Source organism: Mizuhopecten yessoensis, unplaced genomic scaffold, assembly GCF_002113885.1.
Source record: "Mizuhopecten yessoensis strain PY_sf001 unplaced genomic scaffold, ASM211388v2 scaffold6383, whole genome shotgun sequence".
Lineage (NCBI taxonomy): Eukaryota > Metazoa > Mollusca > Bivalvia > Pectinida > Pectinidae > Mizuhopecten > Mizuhopecten yessoensis.
This window is the reverse complement of record NW_018406522.1, coordinates 511,365-526,452: the sequence shown is the minus strand read 5'-3', so window position 1 is coordinate 526,452 and position 15,088 is coordinate 511,365. Positions and strand designations below refer to the sequence as shown.

General features: G+C 35.4%; 1 protein-coding gene across 26 annotated transcripts in view; it reads left to right on the top strand.

Moving 5' to 3' along the window:
* The window catches only part of LOC110452090 (serine-rich adhesin for platelets-like), a 291,726-nt gene that overhangs the window by 191,914 nt on the left and 84,724 nt on the right, over positions 1 to 15,088 (top strand). For 25 of the 26 annotated variants that reach the window (XM_021500386.1, XM_021500395.1, XM_021500387.1 and 22 more), the window contains one exon: positions 8,105 to 8,143. In XM_021500386.1, the coding sequence (XP_021356061.1) occupies positions 8,105 to 8,143 (39 nt within the window). Of the gene's footprint in view, positions 1 to 3,521; positions 3,837 to 8,104; positions 8,144 to 15,088 lie in introns of those variants that run through there. The other variant, XM_021500406.1, reaches the window with a different exon arrangement.

The window sequence follows — 15,088 nt, the reverse complement described above, 5'->3', positions numbered from 1 at the left end:
GAACTCTTCCAATTAAAGGTTGGGATAGTTCATTATGAAATGTCAGGGGTGAATAAGTTAATAAGGAAGAAAATAACATTTGAAGTTTTCTGTGAGGGATGACCTTTGACTTATTTTAAAAGGTATTAAGTGAACTTTGACCTTAAAAGTGTTTCCGCCTGGATGTATACCTGATAAAGTAAACAATATTCAAATAGTGTCATTAGGATGTGGGTCATACCGAAAACGAATGGGATATACCTGTACTTCAAAAACATAAAAGGATGTCTTGTTTACTTATTAGCATATTTGTCCGATTTATTTCATTGTTTGTCTGGAGTATGTTGGGGGCTAATCAGATCGAGTTTTGGCAGTAATTACAGTATAGATGCACCAACTGTACTAAAACGTATGCTCCATTAAACTTGGGCAGTATTCGGCGGTATCATATGGCACAAACACCGAATACCACCTACAAATACACAGCCTGCACACTCAGCACATCAGGATTATTTAAATAATTGTTCAGACAATCATTCTAGCATCTTCCTCATCTGAACTGACATATGAAGTAAACTGTTTCCTGAGACCTTTGCTATTTTGTTGTAATGTTTTTTAGGAGTTACGATATCTGTGTAAACATGGAAATTAGGAAATTAGGAAATTTCAGGGGTGAATGAAGTAGTGGGCTTATCCTGAACGTGGGCTTATTTCTGGCAAAACATGTTTTTGTATGAATGGAAGTGATATACATGTATGACAATGCGTAACTATATTGACTTTGTCGCTCTTTTCTGCACTTTTTTCACCAAAGATGATAAATGTCCTAATATATTACCATTTTGTCAATGAAGGCCTATACATATCTCCCCGTGAATGGCTGTTTTATAAAGTGGTAAAGTGATACTGAACGTAAAGACGAGGTTGACCAGACTGTTAATGAATTTGCCTGGTTATGTCTACGAATACTAAACACATAGCTAAGGAAATGTCACAACGTTCAAATTGAGGGAAATGAAATTCCTTTAATTATTGCTGACAAATCACTTTTTGTAAATATTATTGACAGTATTTTGCAAGTTTTAAGTTTGAGTAATAAATGAGAATTTTGCATTATTGTAGAAAAGATGTACTTTTACCTACAGTGTATCTGGTTTTATGTTGTGAAATGTTTTGCTGTACTGCATTCTGATATCGGTGGTATTAACAGAATCATGCTTTCTTGTATCTTCCAAACACTGTCGGATGTTCTGTAATCATACAGAGGTCATCAAGATAGGGTTTAAGTTCAAGGTCACAGGAAGTAATAAGAAATTCCATCGTGATGATACAGTAGGTTATATATACTCTGTGCTGCATCAGGAATCTATTTCTGGTCTAAGCTTTCAGGTGAACCCGAATAACACCGGCTACCATGGCAACACTAATAATCCTTGAATGAGCTCCGCATGTAACATGCGTTTTGCTTTGAGATTGATGGAAGCCACATACTAAGATGAGATTTGCTAAGCTCGGTTACCTACTACAAAGACATAGAACCAGGAATACAAATTATCGTTTAAAATATCAAACAATATTTTGTTATTGTTCCAAAAATCTCTTTAGATACAGATTATGATGAGGAGTCAATCCTGTTGTAGGTTTTGGCTGTACCTAGTGAGAATTATCATAACTTTATCTATGAGGTTGGAGGTAGCTGATAGCAGATCATGGTATTTGTAGGGCAATGGTGAGCCCGCTTGCTGATAAAACGGGCCAAACTTCGTATACCATGGTCCTGAACTAGTTTTAAAGGCACTTAACATGTTCCATCAAAAATTGTTTTGTTCAAGTTTATTTTTATGCTATCATTTAAAAATAATGAAAAAGCAGTAACAGCACAAAGTGCATAGCAGTGTGACTGGTTCTATATTATATTAGTCCAAAGTAACATCCCTCTGTAGATTTTGTAACATAGCAACATAAAAATTCCATAAGGTTCATAGCCACAGGATAGGGGTTAGTATAGAGTTTGTAGCAACATAATAAGTTTCCAATTAACATCAACTGTTTGCTGGTTTCCGTAGTGACCATAGCAACAGTTCGCTTGTGCCATATAGTGTCCATAGCAAAATTTTGCACGGCCATAGTGTCCATAGCAACAGCTTGCTGGTTTCTGTAGTGCCCATAGCAACAGCTTGCTGGTTTCTGTAATCCCCATAGCAGCAGTTTGCTGGTTTCTGTAGTGACCGTAGCAACAGTTTACTTGTTTCTGTAGTGACCGTAGCGACAGTTTACTGGTTTCTGTAGTGACCGTAGCAACAGTTTACTTGTTTCTGTAGTGACCGTAGCAACAGTTTGCTGGTTTCTGTAGTGACCCTAGCAACAGTTTACTTGTTTCTGTAGTGACTGTAGCAACAGTTTACTGGTTTCTGTAGTGTCAATAATAGTAAAACAATTCTTTAAATAAGCTGGTTTTCTATTAGTATCAGCCATTCATTGCCAAGGATCCTAATTTCTATCCCAATTATGAAACAGATGTAATAGTTTATGTAACCATGGCAACTGTAGGTAGCAGACCACAACACAATTTGCTACAGATTTCGTTTTCATGATGCATCGATAGTCTAGTAGAAACAGCAAAGCTGGATGTGTGTGATTTGTGGTGGATGTTTGGGGTTTGACTGAGTATTTTTAGCCTACTGAATTGTTATCATAGTCAGACCATAAACTGTTGTAGCCGTTACTTAGTGCCGTGCCAACATCAAAATAACTTTCATCAAAAACTTAATTTTTTGGACAGAGGTTTCTTTGAGAATTTTTTCTTTTCTAATTTCTATCATTTATGAAAAATGGACATTGCCAACAGGAGTTTGGATTAAGTTATCTTTATTTGTCTGCGTTCTACAGAGATGAGAGGTTTATTATTTTATGAAAGTTTCTCATGATGGTTTTAAAATGTTAATTAAAAAGTTAAAATTTTGAATTTATCAGATGACTTGTTTTGATTGAATAGAATTGAGAAAGTAAAAAAAAAAAGTAACAAAATTTACCCAGATATAAAGTCAATATTTCAAATCTTTTGTACAGAATCAAATGCAGGAAATTAACATGAAATCTACCACACTTGAAGTAACTCTAATTAAGGTTAAAAGCCAGAAGAGCTAGGTTAACGATGTAAGAAAGTAAGACTGGAATAGCTTTGACTGGCTCAAATGTATTTGAAAAGGGAATTGTGGGCGTGCAGGATGAAAAGGGTAAAGAAAAGTACTAAATTTGAAATGTGTATGAACATCGTAGAAATGCTGAATTCAAACTACGTAAATATTTATGAAGAACAAGATTAGGTATTAGACGCATTCTAAATCATAAATATGTAAATGTTAATGTCTATATTTCAGTGACAGCAACAAAGTTTCGCCCCCACAAATACTTGCCAATACGAGCTATATGTTTATATATATATAATCCTTGTATACAAACTTTCCCTGACACAGTGGTATATATATATATAGCAGCTACAGGCCGACTGGCTGTTGACTATACAGCCCACTGTGTATTAGATACATTCTACAGTGGCCAGGAGTATTTCACTTCACCTGGATTTGACATCTGTGATGCAGAATATCATTCTCACCTGAGATATTTGTCTTCTGTAGCTGCATTTAACAAGATTATTCTAGTCCTTGTAGATTCTGTGCACTTACAACTTACTCTTGATCGGGACTTATTTGTACTCGGGAGAGTTTTTAGACATCGTCTTTGAGATTCCGCGGGATGTGAAGTTCTAACTATTGTGAGTGCGTTCATAGTTATGTAAAATAGTGACATTTTGTTGAATCGTTTGCCGGATTATCTACACAGAAACATCCAAGATGGTGAGTTTGTTTAGGTGTCCAGCTGTGAACACTAGCGCCTGTGCTGGCATTACAGATGGTTGGGTAGACATGCAGTGTTGTAATTTGACATGTGTTTACCACAATACAGAATCTCCACACATACCAGAAACCTTACTTCATCATTTCATCTATGTTTTTGATCTCCTTCTTATCATATCCTCCCATTCTTCCTATCCCCTTATTCTGTGCTGACATTATCGTGAACAGGACTTTATTTGTGATGTTTTCTGTTTGACGCCTCTGAAGAAATAATTTTCATTTATTGTGAAACCTTAGGTTATGATACCGATTGATGGGCAGCTAAAGGGAGATTCCCTCTACTCCGAAGCTAGAAGGGGACCTATTGATGGGAATCTAAAGGGAAATACCCTCTAGTGTGAAGCTAGAAGGGGACCTATTGATGGGGATCTAAAGGGAAATACCCTCTAGTGCCAATCTAGAAGGGGACCTATTGATGGGGATCTAAAGGGAAATACCCTCTAATGTGTGAAGCTAGAAGGGGACCTATTGATGGGGATCTAAAGGGAAATACCCTCTAGTGCCAAGCTAGAAGGGTACCTATTGATGGGGATCTAAAGGGAAATACCCTCTAGTGCCAAGCTAGAAGGGGACAATTTTCTATGTACAGTTATATCTGCCAAATATTAGATAAATCGTAAATTGTGTGTGATGGTGTTTTTTTGTTTTTTTTGTGGTGGTGAGGTTATTTGGTTACAATTAAATAGCTTTTAAGGCATGGTTTTTGCTTCATGGAACAAGTTAACATTTACTTACTAGACAGGAGTCTTAATTAAAGTCATTAGACAGACTATATCAAGTCATGTACCCCATGTTTATCAATCACGAAGCCTATGTCTGCAAATAAGCCTACCTATATCAATTCCAGTTCAGAATAAATCCAAACAAATCCGTTTGGATATCCCGCTGATTGCAACATCAGACATAATGTATTTTCAGGGGAAGGACTTTGGGAGCTGTCCGTTTTTTTCTGTTATATATTTTGTAATAGGAAGAATTGTACTGTGCTTCCACCGGGGATCGAACCCACAAGCCCCAGTGTCCCAGTCCGCCACTGTACCAATTGAGCTAAAGGGAAACTTCCTCCAGCACGAAGCTAGAATTAAGGCAACCGTAATCCTATGTACAATTCATACTCGCTTAACATAAACATTCAACGTTTGAAAAAGAGTGGTTTGTCCTAGACAGGTTTCCTGTTTATGCAGGTATTCTGAGGTCAGTATGTAGAGGTGGCACAATACTGGATGGTTTTATAATCATGTGACCATGTGACAATCTTTTGCCACACAAGTGGCCACAGCTACCATAACCAGTGTGTGTGTTTTATAATGTTTGTAATTTTATTGCTATAAGCACTTCTTCAAGTGGGTTTTCATGTAGAATACATTAACAGTAAGCCTGCCTTACCTAAGTTTCTACAATGAACTCTTCCGTCAACTGGTGTTGGGCTGGAGTACTTTCGTTGGAGGGGATGTAACATGCGCCATTTCCTGGTTGAGAGAGAATTACTCAAGTATTCAGAGTGAATTGTCTGGAATGTAATGCAGATCTTAGGAGGAACAGGGCGTCTACGATGAAGCTTTTGCTCAATTCCTCTGCTTTGTAGGCAATAAAATGTGAAGGAGCAAAAAAACAAGTGAAATTCACTTACTGTAAACTGCATTCCTGCATAATGGCTGAATTCACTGACTGTAATCTGTGTTGCATACTAATGGCTACTTGTTTTGTTCTGGGTATTCTGTGTAGCTATATTGTATACATTGTAAATGTAGGAAATGCAGCCTTATACCAAGTGATTGCCTTTTATGGACCGTTTGAGAATAATTGACTGTATCTAGAAATTTATCACCGACTTGTTCATGTGCGTTTAATGATGACATTTATGATGATTTCATGAGCTACAAAACTCTTTAATAAGTTTCTTTCAAGAAAAATAACGAGCGTCACAAATTTCATTAAAGCACTTATGCAGGTAGGTAGGTATAATAATATTGACATACCTGGTATCATAACCGTTGTGCTTTTGCTGGAGCGTTGAGAAGTTTTTTGAGTTCCTTTGTGTAAGGATGATAGATGCATCATTTGTACGCTGATGTAATGAATGAAGACCAGTGTTACTCTGAAACTCGGATGATCCATTTTGCCAAGCATAGGCAGCTTGGGTGGTCAGGTGGCGCAGTGGATAGCGCAATTCCCTTTCACTTTGACGGCAAGGGACCGTTGCGAAGTGGTATGGGGTTTTCTTCAGGTACTCCAGTTTCCTCCCGCATTAAGATCCTTTGCACTTCCATCTTTGCCAACAAAAATGATAAATATTAGTTGGAAAAAATTTGTTTCATAATTGTTGTAAAGTATAGAAAAGTTAGAATCAAATTTAAAAACTTTTAAATTCACATGATCATCAGTTGTGAATTTGAATATTTTTTTGGAAATATGAAGTCTGGAATATTTTTTCTTATGAAGCTCATGAAATTTGTAACATTAAAGCTCCAGTGAACAAGAAACAGATAACAGACTTGACAATGAGCTGGCTGATCCTGGTGTATCACATGCTTGTCATATTAATTACGTATGGTTAATAAGGCTTTGACAATAAATAAAAAATAAAATTCAACAACAAAAAATTGAAGTACAGTGAACATTTTATAGGTACAAGTTCTTGCCTTGAATGAAGTGGTTCAAATTGTTTTCAGAATTCACAGTTTCGTTGAATATAGAATTCAACCTACTTTTTGCTATCAATGCAAACATCTGCATTACATTTTAAAAACAACTAGCATGCATGTAGCTTGAACATTATACAAGTGTCGTAAAAAATCAGAATCCAAATAAGCATCTTGATATGCAGAGAACGCCTTCACATATTACACAGGTTGACCTTTGAGCTGACATGAAATGCAGAGTAAATCTTCTTTACGCAGACAATTTTGACAAATCCAGATAAAAAAAGCTCGACACGATTCTAGACTGCATTTATTGAAGTAATAAAGTAACAAGTCTTTACAGTGTACGGAAATATTAGAACAAGGTAAGGTCCTCTTCATATGCTAATAAAAAAATCTCGTAACAAAACAAGGTTTAGTATGCGGAAAAATGACATTAATATACAGTCTGTTTGCCGACGAATTTTATACGAGATTCCTTTTTAAATAGATTGCATATGAAAAAAATGTGTTTTGATAATATGATTATTTTATTACACTTGTTGAGTATTGGGTGAAGTTATTTTGTTGTGTAGAGTTGTGGTGTCACTTTCTGCCTCGGCTTTATTGTAATTTACAGAAGCTGACATACTGGCATTGACATGAATATTCCGGTTCACTATTCCCTGTAACAAAACACCTGTTAAAAACAAACATTGCGTAAAATAGCAGCATCATGTTTCCACATATTGTGAATATTTACTTGAAATCAGTAGCTCTATACAAAAAGTAGAAGTTGCAATTTGATTTTGCAGGACTATAACCCGTTTAAGTTCTGCCAATGAAAAACAGTCTCTCACAATAGTTTCAATTTGATTGCAAGTACGAAATATCAAATTGATAAAACCAATATTTTCAGAAGAGAAGGGTCTCCTGGCTGTAGCTTGTGGGAGGGAGGATTTGTGATTTGGGGGAGGAACTAAGAACAATAAATTTTTCGGATAACAATACAACATTAGAATATCTTAGTCTTGATTGTACCTTGACTTTGAAGCCATTTGAAGGTTGTAGCTACTTTTAAATGTGATTTGCGTGTGTTACCATGGTGATGATGTTCAGGACGTGATCTTTAGATTTGATTAAGTCTTCTTAATTATTCGTTAATTTGAAAGCTTACCGTCATTTAATGTGAATGCAGATACCTTCTTAGTACTCTAGGCCAAGCATACAGAACCTGGGAAGGAATAATGAAATGTCAACAAGTCAGGAGTAAAAGGGTTAGGAATGTTACGCACTTGTGTAAACTAGTGGAGCAGTGCCTGAAATGTTTGTAGTGGTAATATTTGATCTAACTTTGCCTTTGTATACAATACAGCACTCCGTACTTCAAACAGTGGAGGGGCATGGGTTATCTCCCCTTTTACGAACCACACAAACGAAACAAATCGTAAAGTGAATTGTTTTTCAAATATTAAATGTTGATGTGAGTTTGCTACAAATTTGAGTTTGATTTTTTTTTTTTTTTTCAATCATTATTTTGTTTTTGAAGTGAGAAATTCTTATGTTTTGTTGCTTTGTATTTTTCAGGTGATGACATCGTGTGTTCCCCAAGTCAACCATGAGGTGGTAAGTTGGATTTTCCTTTCCGTGATTAAAAATTAACAAAGTTAGGAGGTGTTGTGTCATCAAAATTTACTGTATATAAGCTACACACGTTCAAAGCCAAGCCTGCTCATGGAACGCTAACGGCTAGAAAGCTTGGGCATTGTCAGTGGTTCATTGGCTGGTCATATTAAGCGGACACCTATTTTTCAATCTCACTTCCCAGTTTCCTGGTACTCTATGATACAGCTGGGTGGACTTGATCGTCTAGGATAAAGTTCAAGAGATACGATAAACATGGTGCTAGCTTCAGAAGGAATTGTACTGGTCTAGATATTTTGTTAGATTACCATAAATGTCAGATTAGTGAATTAAGTCTTTAGGAAATATTTCATAAATTTTAAAAAACTTTTGTAAATTTAAAAAGAACTTTTTCAAGAACTTCACTCTCTTACAAGTTGTGTTTTATAGATAAAAAATCAAACTAGTGCTGTTCTATGATTCCGCAAAAGGACCATAGGTGTATCTGAAGTACGGGATGAGGACATGCTCGAGGAGTTCAATGATCATTTCGTAGATAAACACTGACCATTCACTTAGTCTGACATGCCCGACTAGGGTCATTAGTCATAAACTCTCCTAATCTATTAATAAAGTCATACCTGTTGGCAAGTTGACCTCAAACACAGGTCAAATTGGACCAGGTATGCACTTGGTGACACCCAGCGAGAGCCCTCAGGAGTGAAGGACCCTGAAGTGACGGAAAGTATGATAACTGTATCTTGAGTGCGTTAAGTCCACTCGACAGAATGACCATCATCACCTTCTGAAGAGTTTGATTGGCTGTCAAAACACCAATTGTTGTTTCGTGATTTTTTCAATCTTTCAATAGATGCGATTTTCTTCCCAGTTTTCTGATACACAACAGCACAGCTGGGTTGACTTTAATTACCATTTAGGTTTAAGAAACACCACAAACATGGCATTTAAAGTTGCAGAATAGGAATTCTCCTGATAATAAAACAAAATAAGCTTGCACCACCTTTCAGAAATATTTATTTATATTTTTTAAATTGAAATTTTACAAATATTTTTTTTTAAGTCAACAAGATATTCAAGCAGAAATAAAGAATAAATTTTGAAATATTCTGAATAGAATTCTTTGTTGAAATTTTCAGGATTGTTAAATAAAGCCAAGATAATCGGTTATAATCTTATAGTTGGCCAGCCAGCTACTGTATTTTAATAGGATGTGGCGTAGGAAGAAAAATGTGGGATCATTGCTTTTTGCCGCCAGTGGTCATAAAAAGCTAGTAGAAATTGTCTATCTCCCTCCTACATCGTAAACAAATCTAACACATTGCCCCGGGGGTCAGATACTGGAATCTGATTGTTAATACTTACCTGGTAAAACCTTTTACCTTTCCTTTGATAATGTCTGCCGTCGTGCATATGATTAAGGTCAGGACGACCTAAATTATCAAAAAACTATGGTGTGGCCGAGGGTTAGCAAGGTGATGGGAAAGTAATCATTTATCTGTGTTCCTGGAGAGGGGGTGAGAAGGCTTATCAGATATATCAGTCAATGTGTTTGGGAGGAAATGACCTTTTTACACTAATATGAAGTGTACAGAAGAATGGAGATGACATTTTTATGAAAAAAATACCTGAGGACAATGACGTCTAACAGACAATTAAAGTTGTGTGCTCAAAGTTTAATCAGCACTTTGCAATCTTATGTAAAGAAATACAGTGAAAACAATCAAAACCAATACTATTGTGGTTTCATGTAAGGTTTTAAAAATTACAAGGTCAGTTTGTCTAAATCTGTAAACAGTGCGACCGAGCTGAAGGTCCAGATTATACAGGGCTCAGTTATACAGATTCCTGTTTGGACAGGATTTTTAACTCATCAAAACAATCTAAAATGTGCTTTTTGTACAGAGTATCTTCACAAATTTTGGTCTTGATAATTGCTCTTTTAAAACTTAAAAATCAATTCTGAAACTCATTTCCGCAATTTTCTACAAAATATAGCTGACATATATTCTGTATGAAAGGGAGCATGTTTAAGAAAGACATTAGCCCAATATTACATGTACTTAGACAGACAGGGTGTTGTTTTCCTGTCGGACACAGCCTGATGGGGAATCCTGTTTCATTAGATATATGTGGAGAATCAATTTCAGTAACCTCCGAAACGACCTCTATTTGTCGGAAAGAGAAACAACCCATATTAGGTGTCGGCTCTGATTAACATCTCAAGATGTACTTTTGCTGGTAAATATATAGCTGTACAATTTTATACCGTGTCTCATTTTTCAAAGCCATTTATCATCTGGGTATGAAAAGTATACAATCTGGGTGGAAATTATAGATAAAAACACCAAAACAACATGAAAGTAGGAAAATTAAAATGGATTTTAAATTTGAGATTTCTGCAGAATTTAGAGTCCTGGAAAATAATCACTTTCGGACAGGGATCCAAATTGTGTTCGAATTGTAGTTACTCATATACAGACCTCAACTGAATAATCAAATGGGTTTATGTTGGTGTAGGCTAGCTAGGTGGCCTGAAAAGGTCATTTTTTTAAAGACAAGTAGTGTTTTGGCAGCTGTTATTGACTTTTTTTTCAATAAAACAATAAAATTGCTTATAAATATTCTGGAACTAGCAGTGAAAGAATTGTCCAAATTCATTGGGACAGTTCACTACATCAAACCAATAACCCAAACATTTTAAGTCGAAACAAAGTGTAGAGTATAGTTTATATGGCTACTTATTGTGAAGTAAGATATTTCTGAACTTAAACAGAAATCATGACAAAAAATCATTTGTTGATTTCGCTCGACGTTTGTTGGCAACTATTATGAAATAATCTTTTGACATTTATTCTAATTCTAAAACAATTTAGATCTTTGAAATACTCCACCCTCTATTAATCCAAATGATTTTAAACCGTAAAAGGGCAACAAACGGTCGTCCTTTCACGAGATGCCATCATCTGTCTTGACCTTTAACAGCTTGGAGGTGACTCGGGAATAATGGTGAAATATTACTGTAGATTTAATGTATTCTGTCAAAACTATGGCGGTGTACTAACATCACAAACACAGCATTGATCTCCAGTGTTAGAAATTTTATCTAATATCATCTCGCATACAACATCTGGTAGTCGGTGGAGAAAACTTTGTCAGCTTATACTATCAATAGTTGATATTTTCATTTAATTGTTTCGTAATGTTAAGTTGACAATGCTTGTTATAAACTCACTTATTTCCTGCATTGTCAGCTTCATATCAATAGTTGAATTGTTTTTTCATTGCACTGTGTAGTTATGTTAAGTTAACAATGCCTGTTTTAAACTCACATTTCCTCAGTGTCCGCTTCCTATCAATAGTTGAATTGTTTTTTCATTGCACTGTGTAGTTATGTTAAGTTAACAATGCCTGTTTTAAACTCACATTTCCTCAGTGTCCGTTTCCTATCAATACTTGCATTGTTTCTATATTTTTGTTAAGTTTTATTAAGTTAACAATGCTTGTTGTAAACTCACATTTTCTCATTAATCATAAAATGTTTCTGTTAAAAATGATTGAATTGCAGTTTTTGAACCCAACAATTAACAATCCTGCAGTCACATATCAAATAAAGAAAATATAGGGTAATGTATTTTAAAGAAATATGATACTGTTCTAGTTTACCCTTTGTTTTGTCAGCAACTAAGCAGTGTTCCACTTTTTCAAGTTTTAAAATTATATATTTAAGCCAGAAGGGCGTGGCACAGATTCCCCCCATGTGGTCTATATAGAACTTCTGTGTCCTGTGGGAACTGCTAATATTCTATGGGAGAAGATGAGGGTCTAGTGGGTTGTTATAAGGGTGCTACTTAAGTTCTAAGGTCTGTAGGTTAGGGTTTTAGAAGTAAAATGATGCAAAAAAAGGGCTGATATCATGAAGGAGTTTGAAAGCTTTTATTACATCGCTTTTATTACGTCGTTAGAAATGTAGTCAGGTCGAATCATTTATTAAATTGCTTGTCAAGTTGTCATGTCAATCAGAATAGATCTTTACATACATGAAGGTTAAAGAATGTCTACTGTAGCAATAAAACATGGTCTAGTATACATTTTAATGGGGAAAAGATTACGTTTTGTACAGCATTTCATGCAGTGCTGATGTTTATTCAATGAAGAAGTAAAACGTAGAAGGCATAATAATATACCAGACATCAAAATACAGAAAATAGATCTATCTAGGGAGGTCTTTATATACAGATCTCCATGTCAAAGTCTGAATAGCTTAGCCCTTTCTCCCCTGTAGACCATAATGGATTCATCCAGATCAATGCATGGTAGAGTCTACTGAAGTTATATAGGGGTGAAAGGATTAGTAACAAGTATAATACAGTTTCTAGTGTAATAGGTAGTCATCAAAACAAACCTTCAAATTTCTTATTTAAGTTTTATTTTATAGAGAATTTACTAAAACATCTTGAGAGAACTAGATCTTAAAAATAAAAAGTCAATTTTGGTTTCAGATTTTATGATTACTGTATATATGACCTGTATCATTAAGCTCACCCTGATTGTTACCCAAACTCATATATAAGTATATATATACATATATATTATATAAACTGAAAAATGATCCTTACGGACGAAGAAATATTATAAAAAGAAAAATTCTCAACAACGAGTCTTCAGTACTTTCATCTCTTCTAGGAGATTCTTCCTATATATATATACATATTAATTCTCATTATTCGGAGGAAATAGCCCCCAACACAACCGCCGTATTAACCAATCCCCCCCCCCCTTTGTGTCCACACCCATGGGTTTACAATAGCGGTCAGATGCAGTAGTAATAGTTAAGTAAACAAATATTTCAGCATCAGGGACTCAGTTTTTATGTACATCAATGTGTGCAGTCTATAGCTAGATGTCATTTATGTATGCATCTAACAATTCGAATCTAAAGCAAATATATAAATGAATAATAATCATAAAAAGTAACCCTACGGCAGATAGCCATTACAAAAATAATAATATCTCGTACTTATATAGCTTTGTAGGTCAAGTATCTTAGATCTGTAGTTTGTATAGCCGAGAAGGTCTCGGAACAGTTATCAGAATATTTATAGCCAATCACATCGGAAGTGAGATAAGGAATCTCCTACCCTTGGAGGATTTTTATGTGGAGAATATTGATATCACACCATTTTTACAGCTCACGTTTCCTGCAGGTGTTAACTGGAGTATTTTGTGACAGGAAGTTAACAGTAATTAACAAACATCCAATTAACCACAGGTGTAAAATCGCCAGGTAACGTTACCCGATATCAGGAATTGATCCACATCAGAAGATCGTGTTATCTCGCTTCAGTTTTGAGTTTGTTAAAATATTTTTATCAATAGAAGATGAATAAAATGTCTAGAAAACAACGTACTCTGTGGATAATTTCTGTCTTTTGCTAATGCTATTTTGTCCTTCATTTGACTTTCATTTTTATGACCTTCAGACACACAATATGAATTCCGCATCACAAAGTTCTGCTTTTTATTTTGTCGGAAAATTTTATCTTCAGATCTTACCAAGCATTGCGAGTTTGTTTCACATCGTAGTATGCTGGAGGTGAATGGTCAAGATACTTAACTTGGAATACTTGATATATGTTGTTATGGCACTTTTGTTAGAGGGTGAAGGTCAAGGTCATACTCTCGTGGAAAACTGAGGCATGTTATGATGTTACACAATACATCAGACAATAGATTTCTTAAACCTGAACATGTACTTTTGTTTAAAGTATGGGTGGGCTATAAGGTTATCGTATTGTCTAATAACATATGATACGTGAAATACTACACAAATTGTTGTGTTGTACATGGTATACCTAGATTAACATTGAGTTGGTGTCTGTTTACAAGTCTCGCCCACAATCAACACCAGTACACGCTGATTACAACAGCTCACTTTCTTCTGTGTGAAACATGGCGGTGGACCAAGCATTCCTCAGTACCATGTGTTGAAGCTTTTCACTGACCCCTGTATGTCAAGGTCATCGGAATGTATGTTTTCTATCTGATGATAGTGCTGTGTTAGATAAGTCATAAAACAAAACAATGAAAGCTGCTGTTTACCTGTTTGAGAAGAAAAAAAATATTTTTAGAGTAGAAATTATCCATGATCAGTATAATTTTCACCACACGTTCCAATACGGCCATGCATGAAGTTTCTCTGTAACCCTGATATGTCAAAACAATGGCATGTTGAGCAGCAGTCATTTGTAGAAACCACCGATAAATGATGGAGGAAATAACACTGTAAGCATGTCATATCGGCCAGTGACCTTCATACTTTAAGGTCATCTAATCATCAAAGTTACCTTTTTTTTTTGGGGGGGGGGGGGGGGGGGGATGGTGCGAAATTGAACAAAGTACGAATTAATTTGTTTATATAAGGTTCAACCCTATTTGTCCATGTAGTCTAGAGCACATTTGGAAGCAGCTGTCCGTTCACCTTTTGTTGCGAGATATTTTTGTGTGTGAAATGTCTGTGATATGTATGTGAACTAAGGAGAATTAAGAGAGGTAATTAGGGTATTTAGCTGTTATTGAGACAGAAAAAAGATAGATATCTATAAGCATTACAGTTGTGTTGCGATTCTTTTGTTATAGTTTGGATCATTTTCTACCTGATTTTATCCAAGCTAACAAATGAAGTTGAAACATGAAATCAAGAAACCTGTAGAAATATTCAGTAAGGCCTGAAACTAGAACGATATGGCGTAATGCGATGGAGTACGTAGCTATGTATTCAGAAAACTTCAAGTATTTGGATGAAAGAAAACACGAAAAGAATTTTTGTCTTTTTAAAAAGAATAACTGTTAAAAAATAACTTCTAGAAGATACATAGTAATTCAATTGACCTATGTATTCAGAAAACTACAAGTCAGGGTCATTTAAAT